The sequence below is a fragment of the Bison bison genome, unplaced genomic scaffold, assembly GCF_000754665.1.
Source record: "Bison bison bison isolate TAMUID 2011002044 unplaced genomic scaffold, Bison_UMD1.0 scf7180017864036, whole genome shotgun sequence".
Taxonomy (NCBI): domain Eukaryota; kingdom Metazoa; phylum Chordata; class Mammalia; order Artiodactyla; family Bovidae; genus Bison; species Bison bison.
This window is the reverse complement of record NW_011494608.1, coordinates 626074-649336: the sequence shown is the minus strand read 5'-3', so window position 1 is coordinate 649336 and position 23263 is coordinate 626074. Positions and strand designations below refer to the sequence as shown.

The 23263-nt window shown below is 48.2% G+C and overlaps 1 protein-coding gene across 1 annotated transcript in view; it reads right to left on the bottom strand.

Annotated features, from left to right (window-relative positions):
* Positions 1-23263, bottom strand: part of TG (thyroglobulin) — a 237536-nt gene that overhangs the window by 135306 nt on the left and 78967 nt on the right. The window contains exons 33-37 of the mRNA XM_010834775.1: positions 23041-23217; positions 20968-21079; positions 19593-19672; positions 18521-18664; positions 10349-10411 (exon numbers count right to left, since the gene is read on the bottom strand). Of these exons, the coding sequence (XP_010833077.1) occupies positions 10349-10411; positions 18521-18664; positions 19593-19672; positions 20968-21079; positions 23041-23217 (576 nt within the window). The remainder of the gene's footprint in view (positions 1-10348; positions 10412-18520; positions 18665-19592; positions 19673-20967; positions 21080-23040; positions 23218-23263) is intronic.

Genomic DNA, 23263 nt, shown 5'->3' with positions numbered 1-23263 from the left:
GAGAATCCCAGGGATGAGGGAGCCTGGTGGGCTGCCATCTATGGGGTTGCACAGAGTCGGACATGACTGAAGCGACTTAGCAGCAGCAGCAGCATTTATTAAAGGATCTAGGGTTCTATGTTCTAAACAGGAATATCAATATCACAATTTTGCATGAACTGCCCAATCCATAAACATGTAACAAATGAGTGAATAAACAGAGCTCCTTAATTAATACAGGAGAAATGGGATACTCACTCTTTTTTCATCTCTATAAATATTAATGCTATAAATATTAATGTGGTATGAGAATAATATGATTACTCTCATACCACAAGACCTCAGTAAATAATAATTGAATAAAATCAATTAATTGATCAGTGAATCACATAGAAAGCAAATAATGTGCATTTGATTTTATAATATCTCACTTTTATGTGGCCTATTCCTGTTTGTGGAACACTTTCATTTAAACTGTGATATTTAATAATGGGGGCTTCTCTGGTGGCTCATATAGTTAAGAACCCGCCTGCCAATGCAGGAGATGCAAGAGACATGGGTTCAATCCCTGGGTCAGGAAGATCCCCTGGAGAAGGGAATGGCAATCCACTCCAATAATCTTGTCTGGAAGATTACATGGACAGAGGAGTCTGGCTGGCTACAGTCCATGGTGTCGTAGAGTCGGACACGACTGAGCGACTGAACTGAACTGAGTGACTATACTTTCAAACTGAATCTTGGAGCTGGTGAATCACATGGCCAAAATCACAGCGCATGAATGTCAAGTCAAGCACTTGACCCAGACTGTCCCCTTCCAATAACCCCATCCCACTGTAGCTGCCCCCTCCCTCCCTGGGCTCAATTCCAGACTCATAAATTGATTTCCTTCAGTGGCATGTGGGCTTCCCAGGCAGCATTAGTAGTAAAGAATTTGCCTGCCAAGGCTGGAGACTTAAAAGGCAGAGATTCTATCCCTGGTTCGGGAAGATAACCTGGAGTAGGAAATGGCAACCCATTCCAGTATTCCTGCCTGAAGAATACCATGAACAGAGGAGCCTGGTGGGCTATAGTCCATGGGGTCCCAGAGTCGGACATGACTGAAGCGACTTAGCAGGCACACAAGCAGCATGTACATCCCAGGCAGGGGTTTGCAAAGACATCTGAAACAGTCCTGCATTTGTTGAGGTATGAGCTTGTGGTTGGTGAATAATCACCTTTTACCTTGCTAACTGCAAAGACACTTCTCAAGAAATGTCTAAGAAAAAAGCATACCCAAGAAACCAGACTCTGTCCACGTCCTCACGGCAAATCACTAAATGTGTCACAAGCAGAATTTCCTAGTGGAAAGTCAAAGGCTCAAGTTGAATCTGATTTCTCTTAAAGAAGTTTGACTCCTATCAAGTGGAGGCCCCATATTCCACCCCCATACAAAGGCTTCCTGGGAGGTGGCAGGACAGCTGGATTACTCAGAGCATCTGAACTCCTCTTCCTTGGAGTCACCGAGTGATCCTAGGAAGGTGGGGGAAACGTGCAGAAACTCAGAGGAATACATGCATCAAGGACCAACGTGAGCTGAGCAAAGTAATTCCAATAATGCAGAGGCTTCTCTAGGGACACTGAGCTCTTGCATGGGACAGCGGCCACCATGACCTCTCAGTGGACTGTGGGTAACTTGTGCAAGGCCACAGAGTTGGTTTGAACCCAGGCACAAGGTCACAGAGTTGGTTTAAGCCCAGGCAGGCAGGCTCTCAAGACAGCACTCCCACCCTCTGCCTCTCCAGCCACTGTGGGGACAGGAGCTGCTGAGCTGTCCCCACTGACCCCTTACTCACTGGACATGTTAGGTATCATGCTAAACACTCATCCTGCCTGATTCACCCAAATCTGATAGCAACTCCTGGATGCAGGGGATATGATGAAGAGCGCCTCGAAGAACCCGAGGCTCAGAGAAGTGAAGGGACTGAACCAGGTTACACAGAGGAGGAACAGAACTGGAATTGAAACCCAGATTTGCCCAATGCCAAGGTCTTTCCGCTTCACTGCTTCTGCTTCTAAAAACATCTACCAAGAGCTTTCTGCTTCCCTCTGGGTAAGTTATCACAAAAACAGAAGAAAATAAAAAACCACGCCTCAAAGTGTAACCGAACCAGTCATTAGAATTACCAAAATAGAAAAGTTAAAAGAGAAGTATAGAAGCCATTGAAGCTACCCCCTCCCACAGCGAGGGAATCTCCAACACGCTTGAATACCCCACTGACGGGGACCTCATCCTCTCCACCTCACACCATCACAGCAGGACCCGTAATGCCTCTTCCTCCATCCTCTGACCCCACCCCTCTCATCTCAGCCCCTGCTGCCCACTCCATGAGGCAACACCTACATGGAAACCCTCCCACAGTCCCCCTGTGCTAGGCTCCTCTCCACTTCTGGACTCCACCCATCAGGGAGGGAAGGTGACTCCTTCCTTGACAAATGAGATTCTGTTCCACCGAGGAGGCCAGAGAGTTCCGCACAGGCTCCTGACTGCTCAGCGCTAAAGAATCCTCCTGCAATGCAGGGGACACAGGTTCAATCCCTGGGTTGGGAAGTCTTCCCTGGAGAAGGAATTGGCAACCCACCCCAACATTTTTGCCTGGAGAAATCCCACGGACAGGAGAGCCTGGCAGACTACAGTCCATGGGGTCGCAAGAGTCAGACACGACTTATCGACTAAACAACAACAACAATTAAAAAAATAACAAAATAAAAACTTTGTGTAGCACTAGCCACTGGTAACATAGTATTACCATTTTTAATCAACAGAATTATTATAACCCATAAAAATAAATCTGCCACTGTTGATGGATTGCTTTCAGAGATGGTTTAATTCCTAATCAGCTCACAGTGATTAGAGTGGTCCTAGGAGGGGTAACCATTCTGAAATATTTCCCCTCAAATGCTTAACAAAGGGTCTGAATTTCCACTTTTAAAAATTAAATCTTCCTGGTTTATCCACTTCTTAAACTGTGACCACTCTTGGGGAAACTGTTATTATACAAAAGAAGGTAGGTCCTAGGTTGGCATAGTTTGTTTTTTACCCTATTTCCCTTCAATTCGATTGAGCCAATCCTTGATGGACTAGGTACAACACTTGTGCTGTCTGAGAAGGAAATTATCAAGGTAAACCCTTTGTTTTCTCCAGTCTCTAAGATCTAACAAAGGTTTAAGACACAATTATTCAGCAAACATTAATCAAATGTTTCCCAGACACCCCATGTACAGTTGCACAGGTTGTACACTGTACAAGCGCAGGGGCAGCGTTCACAAAGATGGCCTGTGAAAAGGATCCCTTAGAACTGGCAGTGCTTGACCGAATCTAGCTACTCCAACAAGGCCAAACTTCATCAGGCACTGTGGCAGCAATTTTACACATAAGGCATCTTTAAAGTCCAATAACAACCTCTTTGAAGACACCATCATCTCCATTTTATAAGTGTAACAACTGAAACTCCTAAGTGAAGTCGCTCGGTTGTGTCCGACTCTTTGTGACCCCATGGACTGTAGCCCACCAGGCTCCTCCGTCCATGGGCTTCTCCAGGCAAGAATACTGGAGTGGGTTGCCATTTCCTTCTCCCAGGAATCTTCCCAACCCAGGGATCGAACCCAGGTCTCCTGCATTGCAGGCGTGTGCTTTAGCCTCTGAGCCACCAGGGAAGCCCTTACCAGGGAAACTCATAAGTATCCCTTAAATTGGTCAAGTTCACAACCTAAGGAGGACAAAGACAGGATTCCTACATCCCATGTGATTTCTAAATCCATTCACCTGGTTACCATTCATTAATCTATTCATACTTTCAACAAGCATTAACTGAATCACTATTAGCTTTAAACTACTAACCTAGAGCAAAATGAATATTTATATTTTTCTTTAAAAAAGCAAATAATTGTAAATAAAATAAGATCGAGCGTCTACTAGACACTTTGCTAAGTGTTTAGGATCAAACCATGAATTACAAAATATCTATCCTTTGCAGCATGAAATCTCACAAGCAAGCAAACAAGAGAAATATGTTTATTCATTTGGGGACTATTTCCTGAGAACTGACTAGGTACAGTCATGTTTCTAGGAGCTAAAATATAGCAGTGAACAAGACAGATAAAAGCCCCTTCCCCGTGTGGCTTCCCTTTTAGAGGAGGGTAAACAGTTACTCAGGAAGTACACAAGGGAGAAGGTTTCACAGCACAAAGATATGCAGACACTAAGGCAGGGTTAAGGGGTAGGGAGTGCTAAAGAGGCTGCTTTGATGGGGACGGTCGAGGGTGACATTAGCTAAGAGCCAAGGAGGCACCAGCCCCAAAGAGATACTAGGATGAAGGCTCCATGGAGCAGGGCTTTCTGAGGCTCCATTCATGGCTCTGGCCCTAGTACCCAGTGCCCAGCAGAGTAAGTGCTCACCAAACACTAAACACTTGTTGAACGAATAAGCGAATGAACAGGGGGGTGGCAGCTGAGGCAGAAGAACCATAACTGTGCCCCAAATCCTGTACTTCACCAGCTGGCCTGAGGCTTCCTCCTGCCTCCGTGGAGAGAAATGAAGCCTTCCAAGCTGAGGGAAGTTTCCGCCTGTGTCCCACTTTACTTCCCTCTGCTGTGGCTGGGATTCCAGTCTGCCAGCCGTTTCTCCATCTCAGTCCCTGGGTCTCCAAGCAGCAGGGCATGGGTCCAGGGGAGCTGCCCTATGCGAGGCTCTGCCCAGAGCACACACAGTCCTGCTGGTCACAGCCACCCAGGCAGCGCGGGGCCGGGGCAGATGGGCATCCCGGCTGCAAGCACTGGTCTAGGTGGGCACTGCCACTGCCAGCTAGACTCAGTGCCCTCAAGAGGCTGCAGACAGGAAAGAGTGAGTGCCTGCCAACCTTGCCTCGCTGGGCCCTGGGATATGGACTCTACCTCTGGACACCACTTTCCATGAATAGGGACAGAGTCTATACTGTGAGGTCCAGAGAAAGGCTGTGTATCTCTGCGTACATGTGCACACATCAGCTCTGCATTTTGGAATTTAAGTTTTATGCAAACATGAGGCAATGTTGGAGTCAGTGCCTGCTCACATGGCCCTTTCAGCCCAAGGACCAGAAGGATGAAGAACTGGCGTGTGCGTGGTTAACGCGTCACCACGCTAGTGGCTATGGCAGGCAGGTGACAGGGCCCCAGGGTCGCTGCAGGACAAAGTTGTTAATAGCTCCCATCCCAGCCTCAAATGAGCCCCAGATGAGATCATTAAAGTATAGCGCCCCTGGGATGCAGGCTGTGATGTCCTCCAGACCCCCTCTTCAGGAATGAAGGGCTCTTCCCCAGCTGCTGGCAGAGACCCCTGCAGGAAGGGTGGCACCCCAGAAGGGCAGCCATATCTATGTGTGACCAATGTGAGGGTGTAACAAGTTTAAAGGTCATCCCAGCATCCCCAGAGATCAACTAAGCTAAAGTCACACTGAAGCTCAAGTTCTCTCTCCATCCTTCTCTTTTCCTCTTCACCCCTTGATTCCATTTCCTAAAAAATGACCTGCGTTCTGATTGCCGAGTCTGATTCCTGGGGGACCCAACCAGCAACAGTCAGCATCTTCAATGGAGAGACTCTGGGTTTGGATCAGATTGGGTTTGAATCCTGGGTCTACCATTCATGCATTCATGAATTCTATGACCCTGGGCCTCTATGACCCACAGTTTCCAAGTCTGTAAAATGGACATAAGGGTGCACACCTCCTAGGGTATGAAAATATGGAAGAACTTCGCACAATGATTGACAGATTAAGTTGCTAGATACACAATAATGGAAACATTAACTGGCTGTGATGTGGGAGAGTCATTCTTTCTCTCTGCTTGTTTCCTCCTCTGTAAAAGGATGGGTTTGAGCTTGGGAATTATTACAGACATTTCTTGAACACCCAGTCTTACCAGGTTCTGTGCCGAGCCTTGTACTCTTTATTCTACGACACAAGCCTACTGGACTGATATTTCACCATCCTCACTTTACAGAGGCCAACAGAGGCTTGAGGAGGCTGAGGAATCTGGCTCCGGAGTGCCCAATGGTTAAGTGATGGGGCAGGATTGGAAGCCGGGTGGATGGACTTCAAAGCCCATGGCCACACCAGAATGCCCCGATGTTTCCTTCAATCAGACACACGCTCCCTGCCAGTGCTGGCATATTTTAGGATCACACAATTCTGTCTCCAGCTTAACGGAAAACATTTGCAGAACAGATCAACTGAATTCCATCAGCCCCTTGGCACAGCCAGGAAAGGATGGAGGCCAAGCAGACAAAGTTGATTGACTACAATCGTGTGTCCCCAAGAAAGACTGTTGGCACAGCCACTTCTATCTCCATCAACCTGGAATTCAGACTTTGTCGCTGTTGCTGAGCTGCAGGCTGGGGAAGCTGAGCAGGGCAGACTTTGACCAGGCATCTTCTTCAGCCACACCTCTCACCCTCTCAAGCTGCAGCCTCACCCACACCCTTGATCTGCCGGTAGCAACCTGTGCTCACAGTCAAGAGCTGGGGTGTACTTTAAAGGGTGTTTTGAATTCCTCAGGTGAAAGAAACTCAGAGCATAGACACAATTTTCTAAAACTCACATTCTGTGTTTTCCTCTGGCTTGCACTCTAAATACTCAGTTTGTTTCAATGATACCACTAAAAGAAGAGCTTCTGAAATAGTGAACGACAAGCAATTATCCTGGGAATCACCCCTTGAAAGACTCCAGGCTTGGCCTGCAGGGGACAGGGAGATAGTGGCCATCGTACAGGAAGCCTCCAACATCCTGAACATCGCTCCGGACTGGTTGTCATGGATCTTTTAAGAAGCAATGGACCTTTTCTCTTACGAAGGAATAGCATCTTTGCCGTTTTGCCTATTTTAAAAAAACATACAATTTTCCCTATGAGAGTAAAATGGCTCTCGACACATAGATGACACAATTATCCTTATTTTCTCAAAGCCTAGCTTGTCCACGCACCATGCATCTCCACCTCAGTCCAAATGGAGAGTGTTTGAGTCTTTTTGAAGCTCATTATGGAGGTGGCTCAGGGGTAAAGAATCCACCTGCAATGCAGGAGACTCGAGTTCAATCCCTGGGTCAGGTAGATGCCCTGGAGGAAGAAGTGGCCACCCATTCCAGTATTCTTGCCTGGAGAATCCTATGGACAGAGGAGCCTGGCGGGCTATAGTCCACGAGTCACAAAGAGTTGGATCCAACTGAGAGACTAACACTTACACTTTGCTGTCTTCAAACCCGCTAATGTGTTAGAAACCTTCTTTGGAGCAACACAAACCAAGATCTTAGAGAGGTCCCTAGCACAGAGTATGTACCCAAGACAGGCCCCTGAGGTTTCACAGGTCACCTTTGACTCCTCCATCCACATTAATCCATCCATCATCGCATCAGAATCCCCCTTTTCAAGTAGATGTTGAAGGGGCAGCTTATACACACCACTTCATAACAGAAACAAGGCCAAGACTTTAAAAGGTCTCCAGACAAGTCTGAGATGGGGAAGTTCATCTCTGTCACCCTTTCCAGAAACTCAAACCAAACATTTTCATCTAACTCTTAGTGGGGCCAGATACACATGGGTTCCAGTCCCAGTGTGCTCATTTACCCTAATGGAGCCTCGGACCCCTTATTTGAAAAATAGACCCTGTGACCATCTCACTTTCTTTTGAGCATTAAATGATTTATGCAATGTTTGGCATTTAATAAATACTTCCTTTTCTCCCTGAATAAAAAGTGCATAAAGATGAGGGATTTACATATGCCTGGTGTATGTCTGCATGTGTGTGCAAACCATCCGTGTCAGCATCACATAGAGGCACCAATACCTTGAAGGCAGAACGACACTCCCGCCTCTGACACATCAAACAAACAAGCTCGCACTCTTAATTCCAACCTGGGAGCTCTGTGTGCAGGTGGAATGTTGGCCCCACACCTCTTCTGCTTTCAAACCACACTCGTCCAAGGCATATTTGAAAATACTGTGACATCTCATTCCACTTTCAAAACATCTACCCAGATCCATAGACTTTGTGTGTTCATGAAGAGCGATGTGGAATTCTACACCCTTTTTCTTTTGTTGGTGATCCAAGTCTCAGTAATACAAATCTTACCAAAAACAGACTGGAAGCATTGTAAAATCACCTGAAGGTGCTTATACATCGATTGATTCCTATCTAACAGTATATATTTGACATAAGATATCAACACTTTCTTTATCCATAAATTTAATAAATGATTTCTTAGTCATAGTATTTAAGAATTCTAAGCACGTGAAAAAAAAGCACTTTGATTCACTGCAGGCAAGTATGAAACTACAGTCAAGTGTTTGGGACTAATTTGGCAATATAGACCTAGAGTTTTAAAATCTAGAGTTTTCAAGCCCAGTAATTCTGCTTCAGAGAAGGTACTCCCACCACCACCGGGAAATAATCTGGACATTGCCAAGAGCTTTATGCACAAAGGGATTCTTATGATGTTTTCATGGTGGTGAGGAGTCAAAAACAATCAAATGCCCAGAAATAGAGGAATAAGTTAGTGAATTACATGACAGTCATGGCTGATACTATTCTGTCTTTGATTCTTCATCACCAGAGTGGGAGCATTTTAGGGGTAAGAGCTTGATCAAATGAATGAATGAATATATACGTGTATGCAGGAATGGTCAGCACATCTACAGCAGTTTGGAAATCTACACGTGATGCAATATTAGGTAAAAACAAAACGCTGACAAGAGATTACAACTACTTTTCACACACACACACAAATCTAAAGAGATTAGGAAATAAACCAAAAAATTAGCTGACATGGAGTAACTTCTAAATAATCCTGTGTTTTGTTTTTTTTTTCCTTCTGTATTCTGGTATTGTTTGCATTTTTCTGTAATTAACAAATAGGAAGATAGAACCTGCCTTTAGAGGTTGGTGTGATGATCGAAAGTCTTAGACATGAAATCTGTAAGTGCTTAGGCATTGATATTCTGAATAGAATGCTCAGGGGGATAAAAGAACACATAAAGTTAGCTCTTTTCACTGAGTGAAGGAAGTGACGACACGGTTGAGGACATTTATACTCTCAGCCCAGCCTGACTAGAAAGGATTCCCTCCCACATGAGCCACATTCTGTCCCTTCAGCCAGGGCCATAATGACACACGTCTAGCGCCCCTCAGACATCGTGTCGCCGGACAGGAATGATGAGAGCCTCGCGTTTCCTGACTAAGCGGAAGCAGAAGCGGGATGCGCAGCGAGGCCCACGCTGGCCTGCCCACTCCTGCCCTGCCCCACCCGGCGCCTAGCACCCCACGCTTCCCACCGCCCAGGCAGCACATGGGGCCAGCGGTGGTGGGCACGGGGCCAGGTGTGGGAGGGGACAGCAGCCTCAGGGGACAGCACGCCTGCCCGTGCTCCTGAGCTCCGGGCCAGTGCCCGGCCTCTGAGGTCACTGTGCCACTCGGGGGCACCCGGGGCTCTGAGCCCCAACTCCTCTGCACCTAGAAGACCGGACTCCTTTCACTTTGGGGCCCAAACACCATGGCTCCTGACATGGCCCCAGGGTCGTGCAGGCCTCGTCACCACGCCATACGGTGAAAACAAACCTCAGAACGAAAGCAGGAATACCAGGAAACCCCCTACACGCGGACCTTCAAGTTGCAGACTTTCAAAGATGCAAGCGTCCGTGCGCATGCCCAGTCACGTAAGTTCACGCGTCTGGTGCACACGGTCAGGCGCATGCGTCCTCTATAAGCAGTAGTGTTTTGTGTACTTTACTGTACAGAACTGCATAGAGTACAGTAGTGCAGTATCTTTACTTCAACCCCAAGATGTCCAGAAACAAGCGTAAAGGCAGCGCTGAAATAGCTGGCACTGCTAAGACACGCCAGCCATAGTGTTGTACTACGATACTTTTCAAGGTAGTGGAGTGTAAGATTAAACATGTTTCGTTTTTTGTGTTTGTTTTGTATGCATTATTTGTGCAAAAAGCATTATAAACCTATTACAGTACACTACTGTATAGCCCATTGTGTTAGCTGGGTACCTAGGCTAACTTTGTCAGACTTATGAACACGCTCTTGGGATGGAACCCATACATGTGTGGCAGACTTACTGTGCCGTGCTTCCATCCCACTCGGCCTCGGCTTGGCTGCGTTGTTTGGCGGTCACTTAACCATTGCAAGTTTCCTCGTCTATGAAATGGGTGTGGTGCTGGTATTTGCCCTTTCCATGCATGTGTCTAACTGAGAGGAGCTTAAGGTCAGAAACGTGATGGGCTCCCGTGAGCTATAAACTCTTGGACGGAAGTGAGGAGAAAGTCAGCTTCACACAGGAGAGACAAAGACCATGGACTCACCATTCTCCGTGAGGGCAGGCAGAGCCACCGAAGGGCAAAAACTGGGAGCATCACTTGGAGAAACTGAAAAGAAGACAAAGACAGCCTTTTAGCTCTTTGTGACTCTTTGGATCATTGAGCCCCGAAGGCAGGAAGAGTGGTCTTACTTGGTGGCACAAAGTCGTGCGTGGAAGGCAAGACAGCATGCCCAGCACCTGGTCCCACTCCTGTGTGGCCAGGATGGGGTGGGTTGAGATGAAGGGACATCCTAACAACTCAGGGGCTTAAAGCAACCAAGGGCCTCCTCTCCCTTGAGCCACGTACCTCCTGCAGGTGCTGGGGGCTCTCCTCTGTGTCAACCCCCTTCAAGCCCCTGGCAAGGGGAGGTTCCATCACACCCCTGCCTCCCAGACGCTGCAGCAGGGCAAGGACAAGGCTACCCCTGCTCTCACAGCTTTGCCTACGAGTGACATGTAGCACTTATTTTCACACCATTTGCCAAAGCCAGAGGTGCAAAAGTACAGACCAGCCATGTTCCAGAGAGTGGTCACCTAGAGATATGCGGTGAACAAGGGAAATGCCACATCACTGCTGAGCTGACTCACTTAGGGGCAGCACTTAGCCCCTCTGGGCCTCAGTTTCCACATCTGTACGACGGGGATGACACAGCCTATGCTGAGAATTGCGGTGAGCACGACAGGAGGTAGTATCGGGCCAGGCACAGGGTGAAGGCCACAAGACGGCAGCTGTTCATGGCAGGCAGCGCGGCGGGTGGACAGAACTGGAGCAGGTGGGCAGACAGACCTGGGCTCCAACCTCCATGTGCCACCTAGAAGCAGGGCCAATGGACTAGTGATCTGGCTTCTTCCATCCCCAGCTTCGGGCACTGGTATGAGGCGATGATGTTGGAATTAAACGAGAAAGTGCACACACCCAGGAGGTGCCCATCAGTGCTAACTGCCCCCTCCCCTGCCTCTCCCCTTACTGAACAGATCACAGTCTTCAAAGCCACTGCATCCTTTTCTCCCAACGGCCCAGACCAGGAGTGTGGCCAGACCTTCTCCCTCTCTGAGCTACAGGGCAGCATGGTCAGCAGTCAAGGGTCATGGGTGAGGCTCAGGGTCAAGGGTCAGGAACCCAGGGTGACCTTCCTTGTCCTCAGCTTCCCTGTCTGTAAAATGGGAGTAATGATAGTATCTCCTTTAGGGCTCTGAGGCTTAGATGAGTTAGTGTATGTGAAGCTTTGGGCATACAGTAAGCACTCAATAAATGCTGGCCACTATTTACTCTTAATATCGCCCTTTTAGGGACTTCTTGGCAGTCAGTGGTTAAGACTCTGAGCTTCCAACACAGGGGGTGTGGGTTCCATGCCTAGCTGGGGAACAAGGATCCCACATGCCTTGGAGCATGGCCAAAAGAAAAAAATAAAATTTAAAATTTCAGCACTACTGAAATTGTAGGTGAAGCAAAATTAAAAAAAAATATATCAGTCTTTGTAGTAACACATCCTTGTCACTGATGCTCAGGCTTGTCTGCCTCCACGAAAGCCTTGAGTCAGAGTCACGTTCCATCTGGTCCCCAGTGCCCCGGTTTGGGTCCCCTCCCGTCCCCTCCTCTTCTGCCTTCCTCACTTTCGTCAGGCATGCCGTGACCCAGCCTCCTTTAGTTCTAGAGCCTCAGGTATTGTCCGTTCTGCTTGGCTCCATCTGCCTGAAAGCACCTGCTCCCGGTCATCATTCTAGAGCCTGGTTCCCAGGCTTCAGCGGACATTGGAATCTCCTGGAGGGCTTGGTGACCCACACTGTGTGAGCTTCACCCCAAGTGTCTGGTCCAGCAGGTGTGGGCTGGGGCCCAAGATCCAGCATTTCTAATAAGTTCCCAGGTGACGCTGACCCTGTTGGTCCACAGACTCACTCTGAGGGTCACTGGGCCAAGGCTTCCGTCACCCAGCGTCCTGTGAGCTCCTCACACAAAACTCAGAACCACCCGCCACCCTCCACGGTACCCAGGGGGCCAGTGTGTTCATTTAAATGTCCATCTTTGCTTTCTCAGAGAAAAGACCCTGAGAATCAGCACACTCCAGAGAACAATTATTTGACGGATCTGTAACAAGGGCATTCCGACGTCCACCCCCTTGGGCCCAGTGATTCTCCTTCTGGAAGTCTGTCTGGAAATTCAAAGCAAGCTCAGTTTGCGAAGGAAAGATTTATACAACATAATGAATGGCCAGAAACTCTATATACCCAAGGCTGTGAGAACAGTTAGGCAAGCTGTCCACAGGGAGAATTACCATATTCACGTCCAGGGATTTATCACCTAGATCTGCTGCTATTGCCTTACTTACTCTTTCTCAGCCCCCACAGTGCTTCCTGACAGGGTGCTGTCAACCCTCTGGGTGGGACCTTCTTCAGTGTACAGGAATAGCTGAACCCTGAAAGTTCTCAGCTTCCCTGGGCCCCCTGGGGCACTGAAAATCTCATCAGCCTCATTCCCTGGGGGCCCTCTTACAGAGAATCGCACTGTGCAACTTTGAGCCAGTTGCTCAGTTAATTTATGCTTGTTAAGCAAGAGGATGGCCACCCTTCTTGCTTCTTCCTAACTCTGCTTTCAGTGACATCAAGCTGGTGGCCTGAAATGGGCTGCAGCTGGGGTATTTACACCACAGAAAGTGGCAACAACGACACCTCGCCCTGCAGCTGCCCAGCCCTCCCTAATTGTAACACATTTGCCAGCAGACCAGAAAATGAGGATAAGGAGAGACCCCACCTCATCACGTGGTTTGGGGGCTAAATAAGACGCTGCCCGCCAAACACTAGCCTAGCCAAGGAGCCAACGGGGTGCTAAGCAAATGGCAGATGCACGTGCTGGGATGTGAGTGATGCTGAGGAATGAATTAGACAGTAAACTCTCCTACATGCAGTAGTTTCTATGTGGGCTGCAGAGGCATAATTAGAAGAGCTGGTCACTTCCTTTCCAAGTCATTCCCGTATCTAGAATATCTATCTACAGGGTCCAAGTGCACTTGTTTAGCAGAAGAGGAGAGGAAGTGGGAGGATTCTATTGGTTTTTTTTAGAAGCCGCATTTGACTTTGTAAACAAACCAAAGACCCTGCCCCACTTGCAGGCCACACATGGCTGCAGGGGGTGGGAGGAGGGGGTGGGGAGGGGTTTGAACAGCAGCTCAGTTCCCCTCTGAGAGCAGCCAGCGGGTACCGGAGCCCCAGAGGCGCCCCCCTGCAGGCAGCCCAGAGCCCCAAGACAGCTGGACCACAGAGCAGCCTCTTCCCTTTCCATTCCCACCCTGGTTGTTAAGACGCTTCCTCTTTGAGTACTGCCGCCCTCCCCTGAAGGGGCTGCAAACAGCCTCATTTGCATCCACAGTCACTTAGCCTGGGCCTCTGGGTTCTGTGCTCAGATCCCTGGAACTTTCTGTTCGCGCTGGACAGCAGTGAGAAATCACATGGCTCTCTGGGCGGCCCCTCTGGGCGCTCGCTGCTCTAGGTTGGTGCCTCTCTCCGTGCTCCTAGGAACTTGACTTCCATTTTCGTTCTGAGAACACAGCTCAGTACCAGGGACGTGTCGCCTGCGTGCAGGTCTCTGGGGGTCCATCCGGGGCTGGCAGGGCAGGACCATGGCCATCCTACCCACTGTCCCTGCACCCTCTACCCGACGCACCTCCATCTCGGCCCAGATGCCCCCTGGAGTGGCTCTGGCGCAATCCCTTGTAGAACAATATTTCTTGACCCCCTTTTGTGCTCCAGAAGCCCCCTTGCATCTCCCCACAGTAAGACAAGCCAGAGGGCTGAGTCGTTCTCTGGGATAGAAGGAGTAATTACTCCTGATGAGGGGCTAGGAGAGCACCAGCCCCACAGCGGTCCTAGCGAACACGGGGAGAGCACTGCAGAAGTGTTTCTGGCATCACTAAATGCCTGAGAAATGTTCCTTCTCTCACGTCTGCCTCCCAGGCCAGGCTTGACCCTTTGGGGAAGGACCTTCTATCGCTGGTGCTTCCAGGGTGTTTGACGTGTAATAGGGGCTTCCCTGGAGGCTCATGGTAAAGACTCCACCTGCAATGCAGAAGACCCAGGTTTGATCTCTGGGTCGGGAAGACCCCCTGAAGGAGAGTATGGCAACACACTCCAGTATTATTCCTGGAGAATCCCATGGACAGAGGGGCCTGGCAGGCTACAGTCCATGGGGTTGCAAAGAGTCGGACACAACTGAGCATCAGAACATATTATTATTATATTAGGAGCTCAACAAATGGCCTTTCCTTTCCCCTTCTTCTGTCCAGTTCTTTAGGTACAGGCCCTGGGCTATGCTTTTCATGTCTGGTTCTCAGCCTGGAGTCAAGTCAGGAGTCCATGCTTATCACTCAACATAGATGTCAGAGAAAAGGCATGCTTTCTGTCCATCTAAGTAACTATGTGCCGGTGTATATATGAAAGTGAAAGTGGCTCAGTTGTGTCCGACTCGTTGCGACCCCATAAACTGTAGCCTGCCAGGCTCCTCTGTCCATGGAATTCTCCCAGTCAGAACATTGGAGTAGGTAGCCATTCCCTTCTCCAGAGGATTTTCCCAACTCAGGGATCAAAGCCAGGGCTCCTGCATTGCAGGTAGATTCTTTACCGTCTGAGCCACCAGGGAATATGTATGTGTGTGTGTGTGTGTGTATACATGTATGTATGTATCTACCTGTCCATCATCTGTTTATTTATCTATCTGCTCATAGATCTATCATCTATCTATCTTTGTATCGATCTATCCATCCATCTGTCATCTCTCTCTCTCTGGGTTTGGGTTTCTGCCCTGAGGTCCTTGACCACGCTCCCTGCCTCATCGTGCACTGTGCACCCCTCTTGTCTCTGCCTCTCTGAGTTTAACGACAGGGTCCCCCCAGCAGTATCTCAAGAGGAATCTCACTCTCCCCTGAAGTACCTGCTCTCAGAGGTCAGTGCTCAAGCTCATGTCCCCTCCCCGCAAAAAACCATAGATGGCAGAATGCTACACGACCAAGCCATGGATTTGAAGCCAGGGCAAAATCTACTACAGAAGCTCTTTGCAAGAATTCCTTTGTAAAACCCATGTTTCCTGTGCCAATGCTGACTGAGAGGTCGCCCTTCAGGTGCAGGACCCTCTGTGCAGCCTCGCTGCTCCTGCGGGGCCGCTTCTTCCTGTGACTGTGCGTGACTGTCTAATACGAAGACGAGGATGGGGAGAAAGTAATGACAATGTCAGCTTGTTTGTTGGGTTTTCCAGAGTTACACTGGTGCAGTTCTATCTACAACAGAAAACAGAATACAAGGCCATACTAAGGTGCAGAATCCAGAAGATGACTGACTGTGTTTTGGGTCAAAATATATCAGAAATCAAAAGGTGACTTTGTACTGGATCAGTGTGACTGAACTACAATAACAGTCTAATTAATGGAACCAATTTCCTTGAATAATATTCCTTTTCTCTGCCTGGGTCTTAGGAGGAGATCATTCATCGTCTTAAGACCTACCCCACCACCTGCTTCTGATGAAGATGACTTAAGGGAGAAAGATGGACTGGCGAGAACCTGGTTTTCCACTGATGGGAGCCATGGGTCACACCAGGTCACCAAAACTCCGTGTCAGCCAGCCCTCTTTCTTCCACTCTTTTGAAACTGGAGATTCAGAGCCACCCACACCAGAATGGCCTTGAGCCATACACATCTCAGGGTGTTTTCCAGCCAGAGGTCCTGAGAAACTGATGCCATTATGGCATTTTAAAATCTTTCACCCCACTCACCCAAGCACTGAAAACAGGCAGTGTGCAGTGTGGAAACCTGCCTGCGAGGGCGGCTCCAGGCCAGCAGACCAAAACCTACAGGGAGTGGTCCCTGAAGCATGAAAGAGGGCTTGCAGGAGGCTGTCAGTAATGGATCTCCACCTCTTGGAAGCAGGGCTAGTTTCTTGTTCCTGTATTCCCACAACACCTTATGCATGTCTGTTCTGGTCCTGAGTCTAGGACGCAACAGTTAATCATATACGCCCACGACCTCCTTACTAGGATGTGAGCATCTATAATAAGAAAAATGACTACATCTTATTAATTTCACATTTCCTATTGCCCAGCACAATGTATGACTCAGTATGGACACTCAAAAGAGTTTCAAAACTTCTAAACTTATGAGCAATCCAGAACTAGAATGGCTTATTTAGTTACAGTCTGCAATTGCTCCTTAGGGTTCCCAGGTGGCCCAGTGGTAAAGAATCCACAGGAGATGTGGGTTGGATCCCTGGGTCAGGAAGATCCCCTGGAGAAGGAAATGGCCAACCCACACCAGTATTCTCATCTGGGAAAACTCAAGGACAGAGGAACCTAGCAGGCTACAGTCCCCAGGGCCACAAAGTTGGACACAACTGAGCAATTAAACAGCAACAACATCAATTATTCCTTAAGTTGAGCACCTGGAGGATAGGAATCATATCGTATTCATACTCAGCCATTACATCTTAGTGAATATGTCACATAGCTGAATATAGCTATATCATTTGGTTATACAGTTGGTTATTTGGACCTGGTTCTTTTTGACAAAGTCCAACAATCCTGAGTCCAAATTCCATCATTTACCTGCTCTGTATGACTTTGGGAAAGTGACTTAGCATCCATGGACCTCTGTTTCCTCATCTAACAGTGCTTGTAAGGATTAGATGGGATAACACTTGTAAAGTGCTTGCATTCAGCCAGGCATACTCACAAGAAGACTCCAAAGAACAAGGCTGGATTTAGAAAACCAGAGATCCCTGAGGCACGGCTGATGCTCGGTCAATGCCCTGGTCAGAACTCCTGAGTCCTCAACCTGACCCTTTGAAATATATGTCGGAAAAAGTTAATAGTCTCTGCAGTCAGATAGAAAGAAACAGAACAGATGGAAAAGAGTTGGGACAATAACCACCTTGAATACTTTTCCTGGCTGAGTCCTGCCAAGAAGTTGTAACACTCTGGTCTGATTCCCATATTTCTGAACAAATGAATTATGTCTTAGCTTCTTTTTACCCAGCCCTTCCCTGTGCAATGGAAAGATGAAAAATGACATTTTCCAGCCTTTGGTAGGTAGGGTGAGGAGATGGGAAGAGGTGTGAGAGGACGGATGGGCAAGGAGGCATTGAGCGGTGAGAGTTCAGTTCTGAAGGCCCTAAATACCCACAGCTGGCTTTGGATCTCCTGTGGAGCCACCAACCTAGGCAGGTGCTCATGCCCTAGCCTCTGTGAGTTAGTTAAAGCCTCCTCTATATGGCACATTACCCCTCCTCCCCCTCATGGAAACCCAGGGCTTCCCCAGTGGCTCAGCGGTAAAGAATCCACCTGCAATGCAGGAGCTGCAGGAGACATGGGTTTGATTCCTGGGTGGGGAAGATCCCCTGGAGGAGGGCATGGGAACCTACCCCAGGATTCTTGCCTACAGAATCCCATGGATAGAGGTGCCTTCTGGGCTGCAGTCCATGGGGTCGCAAAAAGTCGGACCCAACTGAGCAACTTAGCACACATGCATAGAAACCCACCGAGGCTATTTCATCATATAGTCCTGATGTTTTTCTTAAAACACTTCAAGATGTTAAGATAAAATAAAAGTCATAAATAGAATGAACTCAGAACACAGGATGCTCAAGGAGGGAGCAAAGAGGATTCCACTCAGCCTGATAACAACCAACTCCAAAAAAATCTGCTCTGCAGTGACAAAATGTCTTGGGATTAGTAGACTCATGTTGAAGTGTCAAGGACCAGATTCCACCAAGGAGCCCGATCCCAGGTCTCTAGGGTTGGACATGGTTCTGGAACACGTGGCCAACCTACCATTGATTTCATTTATTAGTTTATTAGTCAGTTTTATTTTTTCAATTTATTAGTCAATTGCCTCTATGGCCAGTTAACTTGAGCTGGGGGAAAACCAGCCAGACAGTGCGTCTAGACAGTTTCACATCCAATAGCTCGTGGGATGTGGAAGACCCACCAGGCACAGCATAAAAAGGGGAAGAGAGAAGTTTGGAGTCGTCAGAGCTGGGTTTTGTGACCTGACTCTGCTTGCTGCTGGCTATGTGGCTTGGGTCAAATAACTTCCACTTTCTGTACCGTACTCTCTTCATCTTAAAATGGAGGAAATAATGTCCACTCCCCAGGGGCACTGAGCAATAATTGTGTAGCTGTTCAGGGCAGGTCACTTACCAGGCTTCTGGTACCATCCGAAGGGGTAGGTACGGACCTCAGTGTCTGGGGAGCCACAGTCCAGAATGCGCCAGACCCCTCCATATTCCTCGCTGCATGTCTGAAGGCCCAAGCTGTTCAGAGTTAGGCATGTCACCTCTCCTCCTGGAGCAAAAAGTAACCAGGACCAGGGAAATGATCACGACGGGAGATTCTAACTGAATGAGAGAAATTCTGCAAACTCATCCTTCAGCAGACATGTGGGGTGAAGCGCCCTATTCCAGGGATGATCTTAGCCACTGATGAAAACCCTGCTACCTTAGTGAGTTTCTGGTCTAAGAACACAGTGGTGGGGGCAACACATGCTTGTCAAGCGTCCTTCATGCGCCTGGAGCTGTGCTAAGGCTCTGTATGCATCATACCGCTCATCCCCACAGAAGCCTATGAGGAGGCTGGCACTTGTATCTCTATTTACAGATGAGGAAACTGAGACTCAGAGAGACTCAGTGGCTCATCCAGGATCATTCGTCTAGTACGTGACAGAATCAAGTTTCAAATGCAGATCATATGGAGGGATTCCAAGTTCAGCCCACCAAGCTACCTGACCCAGGTCTTGAAAAGCAAGCAGAAGACAGTTCAGTGAGCCATGGCAAGAAGGCTACTTGGGTCAGGCGGAAGTGTGGTGTCCAGCTGACTGGGTACTGGACCAGCAACCCTGTCCCAGCTCCCACATTTACCAGCCACCTGCCCTTTCTCAAGCCCCCATGAGGTGATGCTATGGATTAGGTCAGACCATAGACGTGAACAGGGCTTCGCTGGTGGCTCAGATGGTAAAGGATCCACCTGCCTGCCAACGCAGGAGATGCAAGTTCGATCCCTGGGTTAGGAAGTTCCCCTGGAGAAGGAGACAGCAACCCACTCCAGTATCCTTGCCTGGGAAATCCCATGGACAGAGGAGCCTGGTGGGCTACAGACCATGGGGTCACAAAAGAGTTGCACACGACTGAGCGACCAAACAACAACACAGATGTGAACACGTTTCTAGACTGTAAAGTGCTGGGTACTTTACAGAAGGAGTTGTTGTCACCCTTACCTTTTAACTGAGAAACGTTCAGAAAGCCAAAGCCGGTGCAGCACGGGTCCATGTCACACAGTCGCTCACATTCGAAGAAGCTGGCGGAAGAGGAGAAAGAGGAGGCCTGAAGGTTTGTGCTGGACGGGATCCTCGAGGTGGGCTGACTCGCTGTCATTGTGACTTCTGGGGGCCTGTTCTCTGTGACAACTCTTCCCTGAGTCCAGACATACAAGCTCTGCTCCTGCAACCCCCAACCCAGCACCAGGGCCAGGCAGATCCCTGTTTTCCACCCTCCCTTTCTTCCCCACTCCCATCAGCATGGGCAGTGCCCAGCCAGATATCTTTTATCATCTTTTAATCTCCATTTTCGAAAGCCAATTCTAAATGCCAGCAGCAGGGCATAGTTTCATGTGTTAACAACACTTTGCAGATCCATAGTTCATAAATCGATGACTCTTAAATTCTAACTTCTACAGGGAGAACTTAGTTGAAATTCACATTCGTGAGCCCCCTGTAAATGCTGATTCGGGTGGTCCAGGGTAGGACCCAGGACCGCGGGTTATAAGAAGCCCTCTGGTGATTCTGATAGGTGAGATTCACAGACTAGTGGAGAGAAACACTAGTCACGTTCAATGAAAACAACTAAGTTATAGCTAATTAAATCAATAACAAAATATATTTTTTTAAATTTTCTTAATTTTTTTTTCAGCTGCACTGTGTAGCATGTGGGATCTTAGTTCCCCGACCAGCAATTGAATCCATGCCCCCTGCGTTGGGAGTGCGGAGTCTCAACCACTGCATCACCAGGGAGGTCCCACAGGACCTTTTTAAATAAAAAATTAAATAAAAGTCCTTATATGCCTCTGGCCCTGTAAAAAGTTCTGCTTGCTCTCCGGGTTCTGAATGCAGCAGGGAGACTTTGCTGATCAAGTTTATTTCAATGCTTGAAAATTTGCATTAATTGACTAAAAAAAAAAAAAAAAACCACGGGTCAAGTTCCCCTTTTGCATCAGCTGACCTTAGGTTCAGGGCTAAATGTTGTGTTGATTATTGTTCGCTGACCTTAGCCACCTTAGTCAATAAAGTAAAGAGTGAAAGTCCCTCAGTTGTGTCGGACTCTTTGCGACCCCATGGACTGTATAGTCCGTGGAATTCTCTAGGCCAGAATACTGGAGTGGATAGCCTTTCCCTTCTCCAGGGCATCTTCCCAACCCAGGGATAGAGCCCAGGTCTCCTGCATGTTGCCTATTTATTCCTTTTTCACCCTTTGCTTTGCGTTTTGCAGTTTTTCATGCTTGTGTCTTTAACTAATATTATATCACCTTCTTTATGAAAATAGAAGGGTCTTCATAATAAGTATTGTAGAGGGCAGGGATGAACGGAAGTAGCTTACCCACTGGAAATGGATTTGTCAGACATAGGCACTTTGTTTCTAATGGAAATCCCCGTCAGCTTTTGGAATGGCAGGCGATTGTAAAAATTCTTCACTCTATCTTGCAGCACAACTACACAGAGGAAGAAAGGCATCTTATTATTTAAGTGGAAGATGCACTGTAACCAGAAAAATACTTCTGTAGGGGACAAAGTATACAAACCCATACTGAGAGCTTCTGATTAAAGATAGCATATTAAACCCATAGACTTACTCTCTGTTCTCTCCCCAAATCTCACTAAAATCACAGTAAAGGGATTTTTATAAAGGCATACACCCACAAGGCAAAAGAGAATAGGAGATCAGACAGAGAGACAAATTTTGGAAGCTAGAAAAAATACAGAGGAAAAATTGACCTCATAAACCTAAGAAGGCTGAATTCTTGACCCTTCTGTGGGAAGAAGCAACTCTATACACCTGCAGGGCTTCCCAGGTGGCTCAGTGATAAAGAATCTGCCTGCCAGTGTAGGAGTTGCAGGAGACAAGGGTTCAATCCCAGGGTCAGGAAGATCTTTGGAACAGGAAATGGCAACACTCCAGTATATAGTCTGGAAAATCCCATGAACAGAGGAGCCTGGCAGGCTGCAGTCCGTGTGTGCTAAGTTGCTTCAGTCGTGTCCGATGCTATGTGACCCTGTGAACTGCAGCCCACCAGGCTCCACTGTCCATGGGATTCTCCAGGCAAGAACACTGGAGTGGGCTGCCATGCCCTCCTCCAGGGGATCTTCCTGATCCAGGGATCGAACCGCGTCTCTTATGTCTCCTGCGTTGGCAGGTGCATTCTTTACCACTAGTGCCACCTGGGAAAGCCCTAGGCTACAGTCCATAGGGTCACAAAGAGTCAGACATGACTGGGCACACACACACACACACACACACACACACACACAATCTTCTGGAGTCCTGAAAGGTTTATGTATCCACAGTACTGGGATGAAAGTGAGCTGATGCAAAATGGCCTGGAAGTCTTTTAAAGAAGCAGGTATGTCTCCAGAGGTGGTCTCTTTCCAACAACTACCCCTTCCCACTGTACAAAAGTGAGGTCTCTCAAGGGCCTCAGAGTGAGTTACAGTGCAGAGAGGACCTTGCTGAAGCCAGGGAATTTTTTTTCCAGTTAGTCTAGGTGGTGAATATTGAGACTCCTTCATTTTGCCAACCTTGTTTGGCATGTAAACCACAAGCAGCCAGGCTCATGCCCCCAGCCAGATATTATACAAGATCCCTCTGGAGGAAAGGCCTAGACACAAAGATGTGAAAGTGTTCGTCACTCAGTCGTGTTCAACTCTTTATGACCCTGTGGACTGTAGCCCGCCAGGCTCCTCTGTCCATGGGATTCTCCAGGCAAGAATACTGGAGTGGGTTGCCATTCCCTTCTTCACAGGATCTTCCCAATGAAGGGATCGAAGCTAGGTCTTCTGCATTGCAGACAGATTCTTTACCATCCAAGCCACCAAGGAAGTCCACATAGATATGAGGGATTCCCCAAAGGGCAACCCAACTACGTTCTCTTACAAAGAAAGCCAAGGTCAACACGCTCCCACCACACACTCAGAGCTTCCCAGTTAGCTTCTGGGCCCCTGTCTTACATTGAAGGGGAAAACCAAGGGTCACCAGATACCTGAGAAAGGCTTCCAGCAAAGAAGACAGAACAGTAAGCGGAAGATCACAGCACCACAGAAGAAGTAGAAACTGTGCAAGGTGACTCCCTCTCCCCAGAGTATCACTGATGTTCCCAGAGGGTAAAATCAACTTCTGCCTTGTTGAAGCCACAGCTGTTGGGATTTTCTCTGATAAACACCCAATGGGAATTCCAACTGCTATATGCAATAAACATAATTTCTAAGAGCAGCGGAGTCCAGAGCAAGCATCTTCTCTCTGGTCAATCTGATACATTTCTAAATGCCTCTGTATCTCTACAAAAAGCCTGTGTAACTTCCCTTAGGAAAGAAGAAGAGCTGATCAGGATATTTCTAAAACCACAGAGTCAGCAGCCCACTGAAAATGCAGTTTGGGATGATCCAACCAAGCGCTCACCTTTCTTCCTGTAGAGGGCACTTGGCCTTCGGGGCAGGATCAGCCTGCAGCCCTTGGGACTGGACTCCAGGATATCGTCACACACCTGGGCCTCCGGGTAGAGGGTGCAGGTAAAGTACAAGGGCTCACTGTCCGTTACCTCTGCCAGCTGACAGAAAGAGGGCTCTCCAGCACAGCCTACAGGCAAGACAGAGGTTGGCTGTTAGTCCCCGGGAGGCTGTCG